The 23,794-nt window shown below is 37.2% G+C and overlaps 1 protein-coding gene across 1 annotated transcript in view; it reads right to left on the bottom strand.

The window, feature by feature from the left end:
• Positions 1-23,200, bottom strand: part of LOC140160375 (acid-sensing ion channel 1C-like) — a 31,543-nt gene extending 8,343 nt beyond the window's left edge. The window contains exons 1-2 of the mRNA XM_072183618.1: positions 22,569-23,200; positions 19,599-19,845 (exon numbers count right to left, since the gene is read on the bottom strand). Coding sequence (XP_072039719.1) covers positions 19,599-19,845; positions 22,569-22,834 — 513 coding nt within the window. The 5' untranslated portion in view covers positions 22,835-23,200. The remainder of the gene's footprint in view (positions 1-19,598; positions 19,846-22,568) is intronic.
• Positions 23,201-23,794: the final 594 nt, after the last annotated feature.

The raw sequence follows: 23,794 nt of genomic DNA, 5'->3' as shown, positions 1-23,794 counted from the left end.
CAACAACAGTATCGTTCTGCGCATTGAGAGCGTTTACATTCCCTTCTCTGAAAGCAGGCACATCTCATTTCATGACGTCAACTTTTTTCTAGGTCAAATCTGTCTCGTTCGAAGAAACTCACCGCTTAAGTTGGTTTTTGCGGAATATCAATTTTAAACATCTTATTTTCTCAAAAAAGGTGTCATTTTCATTGTCTTCATAATATTAGCTTGCCAATGATATGATGTTGTCCGAGCAATATATATGACCTTTAAAGTAACGGGTAGCAACGTTTGCACGGTATTTTTTGTGGGATATGAGAGATGGAGAGCACACATCAGACATATCAAATTGCATCCGATATTTTTTTAATTTGCGATATAATACAAATTTTATGGCAAATTATTAAAATGTATATATTTTTTAAATTTTGACAGTCCTCGAAGTAAACTTTATAAATCTAATGGTATGTGTATGTAGCTGGGAGGAAAAGCCGACCATCAATTGACAATTCTAACCTTTCGTATTGCAGTTATACATTTTTTTCCAAAAAATCATAAAATTTTCAACAACAAAAAAAAAAATCAATTTTTAATAATTTGCCATAAATTATTTGATATCAGAAGGACATTCCTCGTATTCAGAATGCAATTCGATATGTCTGATGTGCTCTCATGTTCCACAAAAGTACTGTACAAACGTTACTATCCGTTCCCTTAATGTAAGAATTGGCAACATAAACATTTGAATTATCAATTATAGTTGGGAAATATGTCAATATAATTTACAGGGCTGTCAAAGTCACGCATTCGGGCACTTTCTCAAGCCAAGGTAGTAAAATGTCACGCAATGGTAGTAAATGTCACGCTGAGGTTGCAAAATCACACAAAATCTCCGACACGCACATGCATCGTCAAAATCACACTTGGGAATACCAACATCTACCACAGATATGTTACTTTATATACCATTCAAAAAAAAAATAAAACTTTTGTGAAAAAGGAAGAAAAACAAGCCTGACATAGCGACATGTGAATGGACAAGATGTTAATTCTGTTTTCTAGTGGCATCTTTCAAACTGTTTACTTTATTTTGATACGCCCTGTATATCAGCTTTCAAATTGGCATACACATAAAACTACTCATATTAAAGGTTGCTGTATAGTGTCCAACACATTAATACAAAATATTACATTTTAGAAAACAATAATAGGGTCCACAATGACTTTGGTAATGACTATTGAAAACAATTCGCCACGAGAGGTTTTAAGCTGCTTAACATTTTCTATGTGGCCTTTACATACAACTCTCCATACGATCAAGGATGCCATAGGTAATACACGCAGGATATGATTAATATCCCTGATACATGGTTAGAGAGCTAAAAGAATACAATATTTGTTCTGAGATGAAATGGATATCTTATTCATAACACTTCTTGGACATTATGCTTTTAATATAAATAATGATCAATATGATGCTTTGAATTTTCAGTGGTAATATATGTATTGGTCTTTAATGTGCTCCATCTTGTATTATGACTTTGGGGCTTGTCCGTTTAATTTTAGGTGGTAAGTTCCAAAGAGGTATCGTTTATAACAAGCACAGCATTGAAGAAACCCTGAACTCAGATCGCAAATAAATCACGAAACGTATTAGTACATGGTGTTACGTAACCCAGTGCAAAATTTGCTACACTAGTGGAACCAATGCTTTTTAGCTTCTGAATATCCCTACGAATCAAACCTGAGTTGGTTCCATTTTTTTCGAATGTGTCTTCGGCGGCCATTTTGAAATTCAAAATGGCCACTATTTTTAGCTTTTTTTAAGCCGTATTTGTCCCGAAAGCGCACAAAGTCATATTTTTCTTAATGATTATTTATACTTTTGATTGTCAAAATCTACTAAGAACATAATTAGGATCATTTTCTAAAATCCAAGATGGCCGCCAAATTCAAAATGGCCGCCAATTTGTCTAAAATGGTCTGCCAGCTATAAGGACATTGATTTCTTTCCTTTTTCCTGATTATTTTGCTACTTATGTTTCTGAGAATCCACTAAGAACTAAAAACTTAATTTGGTCCATTTTCTCCAATCCAAGATGGCCTCTAAATCCAAAATGGCCGCCTTTTATTAAAATATGGCATACCGCTTTTGGCAATTACTATCATCGAGAATAAAATATATGTATCTCATTTCTGACAGATATGGATATTAAAATGATTCTAAACATCTTAAAGTAGTGCAAGAACACTGTTTAAGGAGAATATAGGTGCATTTCACCTTTCAAAATGGCCGCCAAAGTGTTTGAAATTGGCTTTGATTAATTTTCGGCATTTATGCAATGAAATGCAGAAAATAATGTTTTTAAAAGTTGAAATATATTGTAATTCAACTTTAGACATTTATGATAGAGCTGACCTTGAGGCATCTAAATGCCAAGTTGTCATCAATACTCATCATCTATGTTATCAATATTTTTAAGTTCCTCAGTTTGGTGCCCAGAGCTGTATTGGTACACTCTTCATCTGCTCTACAATCACATGCTTCTGTACAAGTCAGATTGTGTCGTCTGCAGGAACATCTTCTGGAGCATTTGCTTATTCCACATCCGCACCTAACAAGCTCGACAACAGACTCGGGAGCTATTGCAATGTCTGACAGGATAGGTACTGGAATGTTATCTGCATCACTCGACCATCCTGGCTTGAATGGGTCTAGAATATTTGGATGTACAACAAGGTCTTGACTCCAAACCTTCTGCATATGCGCCCGCAGAATGTGTTGATGCCATGCACAGAAGTTGGAGGGATTTTATCAATCCCCTGGTTGGCTCTTGAAGCGTTTCCGTCTCAGGCCTGTAGGTCATTTTTGTGCCCATGAGCCTGCACAAAAACCTCTCACAGCCTGAAACAACACTTTGAGAAGGCATTTCTGCATCAGCAAGTTGACTCAGTGCTGTGAGTTCTTCAGGTGTTGCTTCGGTGAAGGCCTTAAAAGCAGTCTTCTTGCCTATACCTCTGATGTCCACATGTGTCGCATCCTGTTAAACAATGAAATCCCGGAAGCGCTGCTGCTTTTGTTGTACCAAGACGGATATGTATTGGTTTCAGCAAGATTGTCCTTCTGTTGTCACCTGTTCCCATATAGCATGGTTGTCTGAAGACCAAGAACCGCGAGTCTTCGAAGAGCAAGAACCATAACATCTGTATCTTGGGTCATGATATGCGGACATTCTTTCCAGGTTCAGATATCTCTGCTGCATGTAGCATGATTAGAGTGTCTGCTTCCTCTTGTGTACTAACACCTGTCGATGGCTGCAAAACTTTGTTTGCCAGGTAGCTTGTGAGGGAGTCCTTAGTTTTATTGTTATAGCCAAAAATAGCTTTGAGTCATGGATGGGGGTTGTGTTAGCAACAATGTAGGCTCTCGCTGATGATTGGACTCATAATTTGCGACGTCTGATTATATCTTTGATTGAGGTTTCTCTTCCATAATTATCAAATATGACACGGCAACCTTCATAGTCACTGTAACACGTCTGCATGTGAAAAGCAACATGAATGATGTTCCGCCATCGACAGGAATGTGTTGATGCCACGCACCAGAAGTTGGAGGGATTTTATCAATCCCCCTGGTTGGCTCTTGTAGCGTTTCCATCTCAGTGTTTCAGCTGTGTTGGCCTGTAGGTCATTTTTTGTGCCCATGAGTCTGCACAAAAACCTCTCACAGCCTGAAACAACACTTTGAGAAGGCATTTCTGCATCACCAAGTTGACTCAGTGCTGTGAGATCTTCAGGTGTTGCTTCAGTGAAGGCCATGAAAGCAGTCTTTTTGCCTATACCTCTGATATGTCCATATGTGTCGCATCGTGTTAAACAATGAAATACCGAAAGCGCTGCTGCTTTTGATGTCCCAAGACGGATATGTATTGGTTTCAGCAAGAGTTTCCTTCTGTTGTCACCTGTTCCCATAGCATAGTTGTCTGAATGATGTTCGTCTGATTATCTTTGAATGAGTTTTCTCTTCCATAATTATTCAATATGACATGACACGGCAACCTTCATAGTCACTGTAACACGTCTGCATGTGAAAAGCAACATGAATTATGTTCAGCCATCGACAGGTGTTAGTACACTCTAATCATGCTATATTGATATGCAGCTAGCAGAGATCTCTCAAGCTGGAAAGAATGTCAATATCATAACCCAAGATACAGATGTTATGGTCCTTGCTATTCGAAGACTCACGGTTCTTGGTCTTCAGACAACCACGCTTATGGGAACAGGTGACAACAAAAGGAAAATCTTGCTGAAATGTCTTGGGACATCAAAAGCAGCAGCGCTTCCGGGATTTCATTGTTTAACAGGATGCGACACATGTGGACATATCAGAGGTATAGGCAAGAAGACCGCCTTCAAGGTCTTTACTGAATCAACACCTGAAGAACTCACAGCACTGAGTCAACTTGGTGATGCAGAAATGCCTTCTCAAAGTGTTGTTTCAGGTTGTGATAGGTTTTTGTGCAGACTCATGGGCAAAAATATGACCTACATGCCAACACAGCTGAAAAACTGAGTTGGAAACGCTTCAAGAGCCAACCAGGGGATTGATAAAATCCCTCCAACTTCTGATGCGTGGCATCAACACATTCCTGTCGATGGCGGAACATCATTCATGTTGCTTTTCACATGCAGACGTGTTACAGTGACTATGAAGGTTGCCGTGTCATATTTGATAATTATGGAAGAGAAACCTCAATCAAAGATATAATCAGACGTCGCAAGTTAGGAGTCCAATCATCAGCGAGAGCCTACATTGTTGCTGACACAACCCCCATCCATGACTCAAAACTATTTTTGGCTAACAATGAAACTAAGGACTCCCTCACAATCTACCTGGCAAACAAAGTTTTGCAGCCATCGACAGGTGTTAGTACACAAGAAGAAGCATCCCTCCAACTTCTGTGCGTGGCATCAACACATTATGCGGGCGCATATGCAAGCATATGTTTGGAGTCAAGACCTTGTGGTAAATCCAAATATTACAGACCCGATCAAGCTAGGATGGTCGAGTGATGCAGATAACATTCCAGTACCTATCGTGTCAGACATTGCAATAGCTCCCGAGTCTGTTGTCGAGCTTGTTAGGTGCGGATGTGGAATAAGCAAATGCTCCAGAAGATGTTCCTGCAGACGACATAATCTGACTTGTACAGAAGAATGTGATTGTAGAGCAAATGAAAAGTGTACCAATATGATAGGCCTGCAGCTGCAGCTGTGCACCAACTGAGGAACCTATGATGACAACTAGGCATTTGAATGCCTCAAGGTCAGCTCTATCATAAATGTTTGAAGTTGAATTACAATATTGAAATTTCAACTTTTAAAAACATGATTTTCTGCATTTCATTGCATAAATGCTGAAAAATTAATCTTAGCCAATTTCAAGACACTTTGGCGGCCATTTTGAAAGGTTAAATGCACCTATAATCTCCTTAAACAATTTTGTTGCACTACAGATGTTTAGAATCATTTTCTTATCCATATCTGACAGAAATAAGATTTTACTCTCAATGACAGTAATTGTTCAAAGCGGTATGCCATAAAAGGCGGCCATTTTGGATTTAGAGGCCATCTTGAATTGGAGAAAATGGACCAAATTAAGTTTTTAGTTCTCAGTGGATTTACAGAAACATAAGCAGTGAAAATAATCAGGAAAAAGGAAAGAAATCAATGTCCTTATAGCTCGCAGACCATTTTAGACAAATTGGCGGCCATTTTGGATTTGGCAGCCATCTTGGATTCTAGACAATGATCCTAATTGTGTTCTTAGTGGATTTTGACAATCAAAAGTATAAATAATCATTAAGAAAAATATGACTTTGTGCGTTTTATGGACAAATACGGCTTTAAAAAGGCTAAATATAGTGGCCATTTTGAATTTCAAAATGGCCGCCGAAGACACACTCGAAAAAAATGGAACCAACTCAGGTTTTGTTACCTGGGGTATAAGGAAGCAAAATAACCTAGATTCCACTAGTGTAGCAAATTTTGCACTGACTTATGATAATTCTACGTAACACCATGTACTATATACACCCCAACCACTAAACCCCTAAAGGATACGCTTAGGGTAAGATGGGGGTAAGTGGGACACTTAAGGATATTATTGGATATAAAACTCATGTAAGTGAATAAAGATTGGACTTATGTTTTTATAATTCAAGTATAATCCTAGGACAATGTCTGGTGTTAGTTTTGGGGCGATACTCCAATTCAGTACAGAATGGCGGGGCCAATTATGTAATGACTCAACTGTCCCACTTACCCCCAACACTTTGGGGTAAGTGGGACACATAAGGGGTAGGGGTAAATTTGACACATATATTTATGATATTATTACATTAAAAGAACATTGTTTTACAGCAATGTATATTTATATTGGAGCATTTGGGCATTATTATAAAAATAACATAATTATACCAAAAACATAGTAATACTATACTATCATTATGTTTATTAATTTCATCTTAATACATTATACATGAGGCAGACTTTTTTCTTGGTTTTTGGTGACAAAATCAAAAAAAAAACCACGATTTGCGGATTTCAGCCACAAAATCAATAATCAAATCATTCAATAGGCGTTTTCAGTATTAATTTAATTTTTGAGCTTGTTGGCGGCATTATATTATACATTATTTATTTATACAATTAAATTTTGTTATTTTTTTGTATCAAAAATTAATTTCAAGAACCACTGTCCCACCTACCCCAAGTGGATGGGGTAAGTGGGACACCATACTAAATAGGCGCTAATTGGCTAAATTGCATGATTTTATCATGATTTTCTGCTATCAGGCTTGTAAAAAGCGTTCTTTTTTATGGTAAATGAAATAATTATATTATCTCTCAATGTCTCCTAATTCTCAGCAAAGACTTTTAAATATTTGGTAATAAATAAGTATAATTCCTCAAAGTTGGCCGCCACATCAAGGTGGTGTTGGTCTCAAGCATCTCCCACAGCTCAAATACCAAATAAAGTCCAATATTGAGCAGTGAGATTATAACAAACATATTTGCAATGTGGGTAAGTCCCCATTCGGTATCGTATTGGTGGATTTAGTGCTGCAATGAAGATCTAGTATAGTAAGTGTGCCACTTACCCCATTGTCCCACCTACCCCATCTTACCCCATAGTGCTAATTAATCTAGGCTATAGAGGCATTTTAACAGTACCCTCATTCTAGTAGAAAAAGGTCATTGAACTTTGCACAAAGGGTCGAGTTCAAAATTACTCAGACGTGACCTGTTCAAAACTCACACCATTGTGATCCTCTGGTAATAAGGATTCAGAAAAAAGTATACTTTGATGACCTACGTATGATTTACGGTTATGGAGTTATGGGCAAAATTGTGACGTCATATGTCAAATTTTGCCCCCGCTGGGGACTAAAATGAAATTAGCTCTGATTTTGATGAAACTGGTCTCAAATTGTTTTTCTGGTTGCAAGAAATCAGAAAAGAACAGTTTTAACTATCTTGGGTGCTTTCTTATTCAGGTAATACAACAATAATTATTTGGCAAGGTCATGATTCAATAGAACTCAGTAGGTATTGTCGAATTTAATGTGTTACTGAGGTAACGAAACATCCTATAACACAAACTATTATTTTGCTGATTTATCATAGAAAGACCTACAATATGAGACCATATTCAACAAAATCGGAGACTTATTACGTCACAATGTTACCTTTTTGCTCAGTGGCGTACCGTGGCCGCCCCTACCCCGGGGGGGCTGAAGAAAATTCAATTTTGCCGCCCCTTCCTCTACAGCCCGAAAAGGTTGACCCAACATTTTTCATGTATAGTACAATTTTTCCCAAAATTTCCGCCCTTTTTTCTTTACTAATTCTTTTTGCCGCCCCTTCGTTTGCCGCCCCTTCTTCTTCCGCCGCCCCTTCGTTTTTGCCGCCCCTGCTTTTACCCCGGGGGGCTGGCGCCCCCAAAGCCCTCCCCCCAAATACGCGCATGTTGCTCATCAACAATACACCATACATCGTAGATAGGTCCAACTATACTTTTTCTGAATCCTTATGACTAGAGAAACTCATTGCCTGTGTTTTTTTAACCAAGTCGGAGCAATCATTTATTAGTTTTTCAAACAAAACATCATGTACAACCCAATTTTAGGCTTAAACAGCTTAATGCGGTATCCTACTAATGTTTACAGATGCTTTTGAGTCGTTTTCAACTTTAATTTCCCCTTATTAACAACATTAGTCACTTTCACAGCATTTTTCAAGCTTTTTCTGATATAAAATGTATCTATTTATGACAAGATTGGTGGCGCTATTTAGATACTGGAAATTACTCTTTTAGGCCTTTAATACAAATAATTCCATTTATTTTTTGATATGATATGTTTATAAAATTTCTTTCTTGCTTATTTCACCTGTGTAAATGGCAGTATTGATTACCTAACCCTGGCAAATTAATAAATATGATTTATGATAAATAGCGCCACCTATAGTTTGCATTTACTTAATAATGAAGCCAATTCTATATACGTCAAACAACCGTGAATTGCACGATTGTTACGGCAATTTATTGGATTACAGGTGTTACTATCCCACATAAACAAACTCTGTTTTAGTGTCTGTCAAGGCATAGAATCTGAATATCAAGGAAAATGGTTTTCTGGCTATAATGCCTCCTCTGTTTATATCATCAATATTAACAACTATCAACAGACTGTCTGAGAGAGCTCACCTCTGTAGAAACAGCAACAAAGTGCACTGGGAACTATGATCTTATATTACAAAATAATGCACATTACTTGTTTCAACCTGTTCAAAAGTTCAGCGAAGAGACAAGTGCAATTAATTGATTTGTAGCTATTTACATTATAAACTATACTCAAATTGTTCTAGCGCGTTTATAATACCATGCAAGTTTTGGTTTAGCTCTCTTGTTTAGCAAAATGATCCTCATTTACTATTAAAAAAAGCCCGGCTATAAAACCGGCTAAGATTAATTAGTTATAATTTATTCTGATTGCTTTCCAAAAAGATCCCTACTGCTCATGGATGTGAATGTTTCACTATCAATATTGTCATTATTATGCTACTGATTTTGAATTTCAAACTAACTCACCAAAATCCAAATCACCTTCTTGTATTTATGTATGTCATATATTACAGCTACTATTCAATCTTAAAGGCCCATTCAGTGGTTTGCTCATTCGGACGGTCGTAAAAATCATCAAAATTCAGATGTTGGTACTTTTGTCCTTGTCATAGATGTGCTAACATAGCCTACTAGTGGTTCAGCCGAAAGCCGTGTATTTAAGTCAGAATTAGGCATTTACATGAATCTGTAATTTATACTGACAGTATATAAATTAGCTACATGTATTTGAATAGGGCTTCAACTTACTGCTGTTTTCTTCGTTTTTGCCAAATTCTTCATTTCAAAAACATCAAGTGACAATTTGAATGACATATCCTTCATTTTTAAGCAATTATTTATAAATATTTTTTTTAACTTGCGCTGGGATTACTGAATGGGCCTTTAATATCTTATATTATGTTATGTTCACGACATCATCAGCAGTGAACCAGGCAACAGGAGTAAGAAGCTAGGTGCTTTAGTTAAGTCCAAGAGATTTGACAGCTCTGGTATTGCACCTCTGAAGGATGGCGTTTACTTACACACCGGCCCAAAGACCAAGGCGAACATCCTCAATAGGCAATTCACATCTGTGTTCTCCAGAGACAGTGGTGCACCAATCCCTGACCTGGGAGACAGCCAGTATCCCTCCATGGATGACATTCACGTTAGCCTTAATGGCGTCATCAAGCTTCTTAAAAATCTGAAGCCATTCTCTGCACCCGGTCCTGATGGGATTCCTACCATGCTGCTGAAGGAAACAGCCGAAGAGATTGCACCAGCAGTTAAGTTGTTATTTCAGACATCAATTAACCAAGGCACCGTACCATCCAGTTGGAAGAAGGCACATATCGTCCCCCTTTTCAAAAAGGGAAGTCGTTCTGAGGCTGAAAACTATCGTCCAATCTCTCTAACATCTGTGCTGTGTAAATTATGTGAGCACATAATTCACTGTGCCGTAATCCGCCACTTCTCTGCCAACAACGTTTTATCTGACGCTCTACACTGATTCAGCCAGCATAGATCATGCGAGACCCAGTTGATCGTCACTGTAGAGGACTTAGCCAAGGGCTTGGACAACAAGGCACAAATCGATCTGGTGCTGCCTGATTTTGAGAAGGCATTCGACAAAGTGTCCCATCGCCACCTCCTGAAGAAGATCCACCATTGTGGTGTTAGAGGCCAGACCCTGAAATGGATCACCAACTTCCTTCAGAATCGCACCCAGTCTGTTGTCGTCGATGGTCAGAGAAGCACTGAATCTACTGTCACCTCAGGTGTGCCCCAGGGCAGCGTTCTGTGGCCCCTTCTCTTCTTAGCTTACATCAATGATCTGCCTGACTGTGTCTCCACATCTACCACCAGACTCTTTGCTGATGACAGTGTTCTGTATCGCTCCATCTCTACTACAGATGACTCAGCTAGCCTCCAACTAGACTATGCCATAGTCGATTTTTGATAAGTAAAAGCATGTTATTAATGTTAATCATGATGAAAGCATTCAGTTGAACTCGAAATTATACTGATATTTATTACATCAAAATACTAGTATAAAATTGTTATGAAAAAGTTTATATAATTATATTAGTGACAGTAAAAGTAAAGTGTACGTAGGCTTATATTTATTGAATGCAACATAATCATAATGTCATAAATGTATTGGCACTTCAATACTGAACAATTCTGATTTTAGAATCTGCACGTTTATTAATCGCGAAATTCCAGGTTAAAAATCGACTATGGACTTTCAATTTTAAACGTGATTTCGAACGGGCAAAGTCCCTAACACTCACACTGTCAATCATACTTGTTTATCAATCAAATTTAACCGCAAGCAAATACAAGACGCACTTACTGACGCGTTCATGCAATTACACAACACAAATGCCGCATACTTGTGTACCATGTAGTTATTAATGGTAATGACAGGTACCCGGAGGATTTAAACCATAACGAGATCTGGTCGACCAATCACAAGCCAGATCCAATTAAAGATGCATTACATCATGGCCAATTTTAGTAGGCCAGATTTCCGACAATCTCATCCATAGAAGCTCATAGACAGCCGTGTTAAGCATGTAAACCGCAATCCAAAGTCAGTAGTCCACTTGGGAAGCTAACAAACAGAGGGAGTAGGGTGACTGAAAAGATCAGATGTGAAAATCTATCAATTGTGCACACATTAATTAAATCAGAGTTTTAAGCTTAAATACAATATCCAGAGTATGCACAATGGGCAAGTGGACTACGAGGTAGTCTAGCCTCCAACAAGACCTAGATGCCCTACAGGAATGGGAGCGGAAATGGCTCATGAGTTTCAAAGTGTCAGGTACTACAGATTACCAACAAGCGTAGACCAATTCCAGCCAATTACACCATCAATGGCCAGAATCTTGAAGTTGTCAACTCTGCCAAGTACCTTGGAGTCAGCCTGGATTCTCGGTTGAGCTTCAACACCCATGTCGACACCATCACGAAAAAAGCCAACAGTACCAGAGCCTTCTTCTCTAGAAACTTGAGCCATGGCAGTCACAAGGTCAAGGAAGCTGTCTACAACACATTCATCCGTCCAACAGTAGAATATGCTGCTACATCATGGGACTCCCACACACAGAGAAACACAGGTAAACTGGAACAAGTCCAACGCAGCTCAGCTCGGTATGTCATGGGGGATTACAACAAGTACAGCAGCGTCTCTACTATGCTTAAACATCTTGGCTGGACATCACTCCAGGAACGCCGCCTTCAGAGTAGGCTGCACATGATGTACAAAATCAGTAACAAAATAGTCGACATCCCCTGGAACCACTACATGTCTCAACTTGCATCGTCCACCAGAGGCCACAGTTCCAGATTCTTCCTTCCACGTACCCACTCTTCAGCGTATGCCAGCTCGTTCTTCCCTCGCACCATCCGGGAGTGGAACCGCTTACCAGTAGACCCAACTGCATACACATCCCTCAACTGCTTCAAGACTGCTCTGAGGGATGTCCGTCTGAAGTAACCTCATCACCAGCCTTTTTACTCGCACCTGTATATACATGCACCTGTCTTCAATTTTCCTGTTGTCTTATGCGTCGCATGCCCACGCACGTTGTGCGTTTATTCTCTATGAATGGCCAAGTGGTCCAAAAAACGTATGAATGGCCAAGTGGTCCAAAAAACGTGTAAGACAAACGTGTAAGGTTATAGGCGTAAGATTGCATCTTACACGTGTAAGGTTGCATCTTATACGTGTAAGAATGAAGCGGGATTTTCAAATTGACGAATCACTTAGTGTTAAAATCGAAAATGTCTCGGTTAAGTCATTTTTAGTACATATAGCAGGTCAATGAGTCGATTTGGAAATAATAATGCTCCCCTTTGCTCGGTGGCTATGCCCTGGATGAGAATAAAAAAGCAAGGACGCGCGCAACATATATGGCATGTAGGCCTGATAATAAATAAGGCATCTTGATACCCAGCAAACACAAAAAACGTTTAAAAACGTTTTAAATAAGTTATATTTTGGCTTTAGGTTTAGGTAAAAACGTTTTAATAACATTAAAATATCGGGTTATATAAAGGTCATGATAACGTTTTAAAACGTTTTGTATGAAAACACACTATACAAAATATTTTTAAATGTTTTCAACAAATGTTATTGTAAACTATTTTTGCAAACATTTTTGCCAAATATTGTGTCAATACTTAAATAACATTATGTTAAAATATTTGAACCCAGCAAACACAGAAATGTTCGTAAAATGTTTTTTTAAACCTTTTAATAACATTTAAATGTCGGGTTATATAAAGGTCATGAAAACGTTTTAAAACGTTATTGCAAATATTTTGGGCAAACATTTTTGCAAAATATTTTTCAACCCCAAAATAACATTCTGTTTAGAATGTTTTGTATCAAGTTTTCAAGAATGTTTTTGGAATGTTATTAAAACGTTTTTATACCCTTTATATAATCCGACATTTAAACGTTTTCTGTAAAACATTTTTGTTTGCTGAGCAGTAGATTATCAAAAAATGTTTTTTAAGTTTACGAAAACGTTTTATACTCTTAATATACCCTTTATATAACCCGACATTTAAACGTTTTCTGACAACCTTTTATAACCTTTTGCGAATAATGCCGAAAACGTTTTGTGTTTGCTGGGTAGCCCCTCTGGCTCAATATCGGGGAAAATGGACAAACAATGCAGTGCAGTGGATTTGGACCTCTTCTTTTATACCCATTTATGGCAAACTTTCACTTTAATTATGGACAACTGATGTGAAAAGGGCTTAACAATGGCAATTAATTTCCCAATTGGGTTTCCTTTAGTCATCGTGGTTTCAATCTCACTAATTTCCATCACATCACGTATTAAAGCTGTCACCAATATAGAGCGCAATCCTCATCAACTGGGTTATTTCAGTTGAAATCCACACAGCCCTACATATCTATAGGGGTGTATGATGACAGCTTCAATATGTGATGTGATGGAAATTAGTGAGATTGAAACCATGATGGTTAAAGGAAACCCAATTGTAAAATTAATATATTAAGACATGACCTTAATCTCCCACACAGGGGGTGCAGATTTCAAATGGAATCACCCATTCAAATAACCTGATTTGAAATTCACACTCCCTGTACATGTGGAAGATTAAGGGCATCTTTCATATGGGGTGTATGGATTTCAAGTGGAAAAGCATCTGGTATGAGCCTCCACTACACATGTATTGATGGATTGTAGTAGACACCTCCAGACTCCATATACCAGGACCGTGAAATTTAACCAAAAGCTGTAATGAGTGAATCTTCCTTTGGCCCAGTTTTACGCCGTAATAATTGTCCTCATTTGGTCCATTTCAGCATTAAAATTGAAAAATTTTGCGAGCTATGCGCGCATTTGTTCCAGTAAAGTCAATTTAGCAGCAAAATGGCAGGACGGGTTTGCCTCCCCTTCACCTGGCTGGTCCGCCTTTCTTCTTCTTCTTCTTCTTCTTTTGGTTAAAGGAAGTGTCCGGTAATCACAACATTAAGCCTTATATGTTAGAAAAATATTTATCAAGCACGAATCACATGGTTTTACTTCAAACAAACTCATATTAACCATAAAAACGAATAAAAACAGCCATCTCTCAACACGCAATATTCAAAATTCCCGCGCCGAAATTGTCTAGAGCAGTGACGTCCCAATAGTTCAATGAAGCCTGTCGACAAATGAGCACAAATAACCATGACATCACTGCTCTAGAACATTTCGGCGCGGGAATTTTGAATATCGCGTGTTGAGAGACGGCTGTTTTTATTCGTTTTTATGGTTAATATGAGTTTGATTGAAATAAAACCATGTGATTCGTGCTTGATAATTATTTTTCTAACATATAAGACCTAATGTTGTGATTGCCGGACACTTCCTTTAAGTCGGTAATTAGTTGCACAATGTGCATATCACACCTTTACCTCCTATGTTTGAAAGAAGTCTATGTGAGGTTACAAATATGTCATCAAAATGAGTGATTTTAACGCGTGATTTTTAAAAATCTCAGAAACTCCTACTACCCCTACTCCGATGCCCACTGCGACAAAAATAACAACATTGTCTTGCCAACGTGCAGTGACTTTTCCCGCCTAAAATAGCTCTGAAATTAAAGCCTTAATGTACGATCTTTTTAAATTTTTAGATTTTTCTGTTTTTCTTCCAAAATGATAATATGCCATCATTATGAAAGTTCCCAATACATTTGGACGTGAAAACATTGGGAATTTGTAAAGAAACAACATCATAAACTTCACCTCTATCACTCGAAATATCTCGCACTTTTTGAATTTGGACGGCGAGTGCGGCCTCAGAGTTAGTCTTCTACGCAGCCAGTTTGGTTACGCTCCCTCCACATGTGGAGGGAGCGTAACTAAACTGGCTTCGTATGAGACTACGATTTGCGATCTTTCCGACATATTATCATAATCTGAAAATTATGTTAATATGTCGGACCAACAGAAAATCATCCCGTTTTACTACAAATAGGGCGAATTTGACAGTTGCTCAAAGATTTAAGTTGGAATACGTGTAAGTATTACAAATATGCCAAAAAATCAGTTTTGAAAAAAAATATAGGTATATCCTGAAAAAAGATCGCACATTAAGGCTTTAAGGACACATTTTATTTTCGTGATCATACTTTGTTGGAAGGCATGTAATTACTGACAGTCGATTCCAGAAAAATAATAAATCATCGAGAGTGGCACAATTGCAACTGGCTATTCCAGTTGAAATCCTTTAATCTTCCACACAGGGGGTGCAGGAATCAGTAGTAGTATATACGCCTTTATGCACTTCCCTAAATATCAACGTCCTTAAATATTAACGTTGGTAAAAAAATGGCGGTATTTCCGATTGACCTTTTTAAAATGGCGAAATTTCCGGTTGACCTTTGGCCACTTCCGGTTGACCTTTGATCACTTCCGGTTGACCTTTGACCTCGTGACCCGGAAGAAAACGTCCCTAGAGCCGTATATACTACTGGCATCAAACGGAGTCACCCATTCAGGTAACCCAATTTGAATTGATTTGATTAAGGTAATGTCTTTCATACGCGATGCATATTGATTTCAACTGGAATAATAATAATAATCCTTTATAAAAAATTAGACTTAAGGCCAGAGTAATGGAAGACACATTCGTCCACGACCGAATTTGAGATTTTTTGATATTTATCAACACTAAGATGTATTCTTTCACTTGAAACTGATAAAATACAACTTGCTAATATTTATTCGTATTTTTGCTTGATTCATTTCACTCTTTTCAACTCTAAAAAGTCACATGGATCAAGACAGCTTAGTAAATTGGCGGGAAATAATGAGTCAGAAATGCGCGAATGCGAAATATTGTGATTACGCGCGCGATTCGCGTCGCGTGACGCGGCGCAACTCTGCGCGTATGTCCAACGCAGTCAAGGCGCATTCGGTATGTTGTTAACGCCAGCAAATGTGGTGTAAACAAAACAAAAATTTGAAGTCAACATGCCACTTAGATTTTTTAATTATTTTGAATTTTGGCGCACTGAAAGCAGAGATTATAGATTCATTGGTGCAAAAAGATGCATATTTAGACCATGCACCAAATACAGCTTTTACAAGTGTGAAAGTCTTACCGTTTTAAAATTTAAGGACGTTTTGTGCATAATTTTGACATTTTTTTTACTAAAACGTCGATTTCTCAGAGTTCACTTTTGACAATATTGTGCGATTTTTGTGACAAGATAACTCGAAAAATATGCAAGCAAAGGGTAAACTTTTTGCACTATCCTTCAGAGTACATCAAAGTCTAGGGAAGGTTTTTTCATTTTTTCAAAATATTTGTTTTAAACAAAAATATACACAATTATGTGCAATTTTTAGCTTAATAGAGTGACAAAATGTCTTTTTTCACATGTTTTTTTCAATATTTCGAAAAAAGAGACGAATTTCAAAAAAATAAAAAAACCTTCCCTAAGTTCATGTCTCTTCTTCATGAAAAGCTAACTGATTTTTTTTTACTCCGAACGGATTTTTTTCTAAGTTGTCACAAAAAAGTTGGGTAAAAAAGTGAATTTTGGTGATTTTTTCAAAAACTTGAGATTTTTGAACAAATCTGACGTCACCATGGGATTCCTTGACTCATTTCCTTTCCAAAAATGTATAGTTTTATATACTTTGGACATACAATTAAGAAATAATGAAGCTCGAAAAGGTCCATGTTCTCTCCCATTACTCTGCCCTTAACTGGGATTGTATAGGGGTTTTGAGAAAAGGTCCAAACAGACAGTTTCACTATTTTCTTTATTAACAAATTCTTCAGGACATTTTTTTTATTATACTCTCTTAGTGAAACATTTACGCCCCAAAAGAGTGAAAATCACTCTAAAAGAGTGAGAATTACTCCTAAAAGAGTGGAAACCAAGGTATGAAATTATAAAGGACAGTAACAACCGCTCTTTCAAGGTATGATTAATAGGGACATGTATTTAAAACATTCGGCCGAAGCCACACTCTTATTGCCGATATTAAGACGAAAAATTCAGCAAGGTAAGTAGTTATTGATTTATTGATCAAATATTTGTTTTCCCTCATTTTTGACTGTAACTCCACAACTGTTGTCTGTGCTGAAATAAAATTTCCAGTGCAGTAGTTGCAGTCCTTGCCCCTATAATATACATATCTTACTTGTCACCAATGCGCTATAATTTTTGAGAAAAATGCAAAATAGGCACAAAATTGGGCAGGGGTGTAGTACCCCCTTAAAGGGATGTCAGCTGAATGACGGGACAGGGACATGGGAAGAGGTCCGATGAGGAAAAAGCACCCCCTCACCCTCACTCCAGGAGAAAAACCTGCGAGGACGAGCATGGATCGGCAACCAATATTATATATGCTTGCTTTTTACTATTTTTTTACTACCTGAACATCATCTATAAAGATCAATTAACAGGCCATCACTTTTGGTCCCTAACAGTGTCCACTAATGGCCAATACTTAATAAAAAATAACAAATTTTGTTTATACGATTATCGAAGATCAAATTTAATGTGTTTATAAGAATGGCAATTGTTTATTGTGTATAATTACCTTTTTATTTGATTAAAATCGGTTAATAAATAAAGAAAATAGCACAAATTTAAATTTAAGGACCATTGTAGTAGTAGTAGTAGTAGTAGTAGTAGTAGTAGTAGTAGTAGTAGTAGTACTATTATTATTATTATTATTATTATTATTATTATTATTATTACTACTATTATTATTATTATTATTATTATTATTATTATTATTATTATTATTATTAAAGCACCCCCTCACCCTCACTCCAGGAGAAAAACCTGCGAGGACGAGCATGGATCGGCAACCAATATTATATATGCTTGCTTTTTACTATTTATGATTTTGAAAGCAATTGTAGTTTAAGAAATGTTGCGTTCCTGATACTTTTACATTATTTGAGCCCAATCGGATTGATGCGTCGAAGCGCGGCGAAACGCATGGCCGGACAGACAGACACACAGTGCTCAGCCCGATAGGACAAAGTTTGAAATCCAGGACCTTTGACCTTTGACCTCGGATGACCTCCATATAATGTTTTTCATGCTCCCTCATACGAAGGATTCAACCTACCAAGTTTGAGCCCGATCGGACAACGTTTGAAATTTGACCCCTCCGTAATGACCTTTGACCTCGGTTGACCTCGATTTTATTTCGGGCATATATTCGCCTTGTATCAAGGATTCCACACACCAAGCTTGGGCCCCATCGGACAAAGTTTGAAATTTTGACCTTTGACCTTGACCTCCGATGACCTTTCAAACCACCCCATAAACGTGGAATGCCCGATATCTATATATATCCGAAATATCGGATCGATGCGTCGAAGCGCGGCGAAACGCATTGCCGGACAGACAGACACACAGAGCTCGTTATTTTATTAGTAGAGATTTTATGGTATTACTGTAGCAATGTTTTGATATATGATTTTATCTATTGTAGTTTATTACTTTTGTATTATACTGTTATAGAATTTATTTGTAATTTGAATTTTGATGTTCTTTTAAAAACCTATGTTGTTTATAGCGCCTAGAGGTCACCCTTTCATTCATTAGTGCGCTCAAATGTCTTTTATTATATTATTATAATTAACCAAACTCATATGTTGCAACGCGCGGGATTGAACTCGGGCCGCAGTGGTGAGAACCGAGTGGGAAAACAACAACACTAACCCGTCCTCCTAATATAGGATTCGTTTGAAGTGATTCTTTTTAAGGGTGGTCTAAAAACAACTTTACCCAATTTCAAAAGGTTAATTTCTGAAAGTTTAAAAGACTAAATTTTTGTTGCATATTCTAAAAGACCAACTTGCTAAGAGTATTTCATGAAAATGTGAATGAAAAGTCATTTAAATTAAAACGGAGACGCAAGTTTTAAGTGAATTGGTCAAACTCACGTTTGTCCACAAGTAAGGCTTTTGGCTCCTGCGTCACATCACTTACGAATAGAGTGTTTTTGTCCCTCGGACGTGATTGTACGCAGGATGAAATACAGAAACGGAACGTAAAATGCGTGGAGATTTTATGTTTAGAGGTGCTGCAAATAAATTTTAAAACAGCTACATGTAGAAAAAAAATGCAGCTAATAATGCATTATTTATATAAACACACACCACAGGGTTACGTGTGGACAAACTTGGCCATATAACTTTGAAATGGAGCTACGTTTTTAATTTAAATTGCTTTTCATTCAAATACCCTTAAGAAGGTGAGTGTTTAGAATATTGAAAAACAATTTGAAACAGACTTTTCAACTTTTAGAAAATAACATTTGAATTTGGGTAAAGTTAATTATGGGCCACCCTGTATTATACCTTAAAAGAGTGGTTCTACTCTAATATCCCTTATATAATACCTTTAAAGATAATTGAGGGATGAGGCTACTTACGTCCGCAATACAGTCTCTACCACGCCATTTACACTCAAGTAACGTATTGTTATCCAAAACAAACCCAGTGCGTTTTGTAAACTCTGTGTAGTTGAATGTACGGTTCTGAATAAATTCCGAGTAATCAAATGAAGACATATCAAATTGACTATGATCATCATAACTGTCGCCGTAATAGTCTTCTTCAGCAAACAAAGCATAGCGAATAAATGGCAAATCTTCTTCTGTTACCTGTGATGCTCGATACCTGGGGAAAATATAATGGAATTTTCAATTAATAACGTTTGCTCCGGGTAGTATTTAATAATACACTCCTCAAAAGAATTCAAGGACGCATTTTTTGTAGCCAATGATGTTAACTACATATGGCAGCAGTGCAGCTTTGCCCCAAAAGTGGTACCTCCCCCGGGCTCACCCACACTAATAAGGGCACAATTTGATATCGTCAGCTTCATAACAAAACTGCCTAAGTCATTTTTCCATGTAACTTGTTTGCAATTTTGACCCTATTGAGTAATAAACCAATAAAACCTTGGATGTGTTTCTTAATACAATGAAGTATAACATCAAAAGAGATGTATTCAAGTTAAAGCCTTAATGTACGATCTTTTTAAATTTTTAGATTTTTCTTTTTTCTTCTAAAATGATAATATGCAATCATTATAAAAGTTCCCAATACATTTGGACGCGAAAAACATTGGGAATTTGCAAAGAAACAACATCATAAACTTCACCTCTATCCGACTCGAAACATCTCGCACTATTTGGATTAGGACAGCGAGTGCGGCCTCAGAGTTAGTCTCCTACGCGGCCAGTTTGGTTACGCTCCCTCCACATGTGGAGGGAGCGTAACCAACTAGTTTTGTAGGAGACTACGGTTTGCGATCGTGGCCGACATAAAGTCATAATCTAAAAAATTATGACTTTATGTCGGACCAACAGAAAATCGTCCCGTTTTACTACAAATAGGACGAATTTGACAGTTTGCTCATAGATTTAAGTTAGAACATGTGTAAGTATTACAAATATGCCAAAAAATCGGTTTTGAAAAAAATAAAGGTAAATTCTGAAAAAAGATCGTACATTATGACTTTAATGAAGAATGCGGCTGGAAATTATGGGTTTATTACTCAGAAACTTAAAATTGCAAATTTGAAACATATAATAATGACTAATAGGCAATTTTGTTATGAGCACTGATAGCCAGAATGGAGTCAAGTGACTCTAAGTGGAGTAAACTAGCACTGACTCTCCAAAGGAGTCACCTGATTATCACAGGAGAGTCAGTTTACTGTACCTGTGGGGTCAATTGACTCTACATTCAGAGTCGTCGACGGAGTCAAGAAATTTATGACTCTTCAAGGGAGTCAGACTCTGTAATTGCTTGGTTCTTGACACCATGGAATGTATATTCTCCCATTCCAAGAGGAGGGTGGTCAAGCTAAATTGTCTCCATCGTATCGTCTGACAATCGCCTATGGCGTTAAACTCAGAGTAAAGTCTCCTATTCCGGTAGGTCTTTACTTTGAATTTTTATCTTGATAATACATCTATGTGTATCATTATTTTGTCTTTTTTTCAAGACTGTCGCAGTGACCCTGTAATGGAGTCAGGGTAACTCTATTAATGGAGTCTGGGTTACTCTAGGAGCAGAGTCCAGCCACTACGTGACTCTATGTCTAAAATGACTCTATATTGGGAGTCAAATGACTCCTGTGTAGAGTCATCAACAGTGACTCTTCAGCGGAGTCAAGCAATTTATGACTCATTAAGGGAATCAAATGACTCCCAATATGGAGTCATTTTAGACATAGAGTCGCAGAGTGGCTGGACTCTGCTTTTAGAGTCACCTAGACTCCAGTTTGGCTTTCAGTGAGGGTGACGTTATGTTGGATGAGTCTGTTGATCAGACATGTACGCCCCTACGCAATTGAACGGAACTTAACATTTTCAGCACTGATGTTTTCTTCCGCATCACTTTTTCATATTAAAAATGATCAATAAGAATTTTTACACATTTTGTCCACTTAAAAGTTGTTCCTTCAAAATTTCAAATATGTTTACACCTTAGCGGGGATCACCGACAATGCCTTTAATAATTAAAGGGTTTATGTGTTTGGCAGAGTGGATACACAAGCTGCATCAAAGTGATTGTTTCCAATCCGTTTTTTTTTTTTTTTTTGTTTTTGAAAAGTCTAGCTAGTGCAAACGTCTCAATGGATTGAAATGACCAGACGTTATACTTTACATTTTATCATCTAATTAATGGTACGTTTGGAAGAGGCATCCCCAGCAAACACAAAATGTTTTCGATATTACAGGTTAGAAATCATTGTCTAAAAATGGCGGGTTATAAAAAGAGTATTTATAAAGGGTATAAAATGTTTTCATAACATTCAAAACATTTTTCGAAAACTTATTGCAAAATATTCTTACATAGTGTTATTCAAGTGTTTACAAAATATTTGACAAAAATTTTTTGCCAAAATTATTATTAAAATTTTGACAATGTTGTTGCAGCGTATTTTCATACAAATGTTATTAAAACGTTTTCCCTAAAACCAAAAAGCAAAGTATAACATGCTTAATATATATGTTTTAAACACGTTTTGTATGCTGGGATGTATTCAAAATACACCCCCAAAACGGGTGAAGAACAACCACTGTCATATTTGTATCTGCTACTGCCTAATGTGAAATGAAAAACAAAAGTGTTTTTAAAAGCACAACTTTTGTTAGGAGTGCTTACGACAACTGCTGAATTGTCACCAGTCCGATGTTTGTTAATTTTTGTCGGCATCACATTCACATTATGCGCAAAGTAAAAGGCAGTTTTCTTTCAAAATAATTCAAGAAGTTAATTAACTTGACGAGACTTTTATAGTGTTACACCGATATTTGACTATTTACTCATTGGTCTATTGGTTCAATGTAAGGAAATCTGTGTCATAGTATATAAAATATGATTACCTGTTAAAATTACATATAGTAACTGCCGGAAAGTCGAGTTCATTTTTGTATACACGAGACACAATTGTGTTGATATCGTGTAACGCCTCGAATCTTAGGTATATTTGCCATCCGCATACACCGGTGCAAGTAGCAAAGGCAAGAATCCAAGCAGTACGTAGCCATGTTGATTTGTTTCTGTCTGCGATTTGAGCAATACCGTGAAAACTTGTTGAATTAACAAATTTATGTTCCAAACTTTCATTTGCACCGACACTATCACCCATATTCAGATGCTATCACAGACGACTATACTTTACATACTGCAGTTACTGTCCGTTTTCCTATACACAATACACAGTGCTCTCACCATTGACGCGTGACCTCTACAAACAGTGTATGTTATAGGTACATGGGCATTGCCTAGTTAACATCACTGTGTGAAAAATAACCGGCCAATATTTTAACTATTCTCCAAACTTCTAGCAAATATATTTCTCTAACATGACCTAAAATTACAGCTAGGTTAGATGTTCAGAAGGGTCGCACTTTCGTAGAATATGAGTGAGGGCAAAGCATAGCTAGCTCATAGCTAGCCAACTCCCGTGTTAATTGAATGGAGATTTGACCGAAAATATTGAGCTATATTGGTAACGGACCGCTCCGTTCTGAAGGATGCCACAAAAAACGGTACAAGCTACATTTAAACTATTCTAAATAGGTTCTAGAACATATAGTTTTGTAACATGTCCTAAATTTTTAGCTAATTTAGATGTTTGGAGAGGGTCGCACTTTTGTGTTTTAGGAAGGTTATGTAAACGACAGATAACACCAAAAATATGAAGAAATTATTTCCAAACCGTGTTAAGTCAACAATCATTATGTTGCTCATTTTGAAGAATGCTGGTTAACAAAAAGCAGGTCATTGTCTCATTTCGTGAACAAAGGTACACATACCATTGTTTCCTTTCGTTTCCTTTATAATCGGTTACCCAACTGAAGCTATAATACCAGCTTTATTGCGATGTCGCACATGTAAAACAGACACTTGTGCACAACCAGAGAAGATCTGATTTAATCAGTTGAGCTGCTTCAATGAGTGTTATCTTGGTTTAATAGCTTTAAATGGGGTTTAAGTCCTGCAAAGGTCGAGATGAATTCTACTGTAGACATGACTGCATCATGAAACCATTTCAGATGACTTGAACTTGATTATCAGTTCTATTATCAAGCAATTTCAAGCAACA

Source organism: Amphiura filiformis, chromosome 9 (assembly GCF_039555335.1).
Source record: "Amphiura filiformis chromosome 9, Afil_fr2py, whole genome shotgun sequence".
NCBI classification, from domain to species: Eukaryota; Metazoa; Echinodermata; class Ophiuroidea; order Amphilepidida; family Amphiuridae; genus Amphiura; species Amphiura filiformis.
The sequence above is the reverse complement of the archived record's forward strand: the minus strand, read 5'-3'. Positions and strand labels throughout refer to the sequence as shown.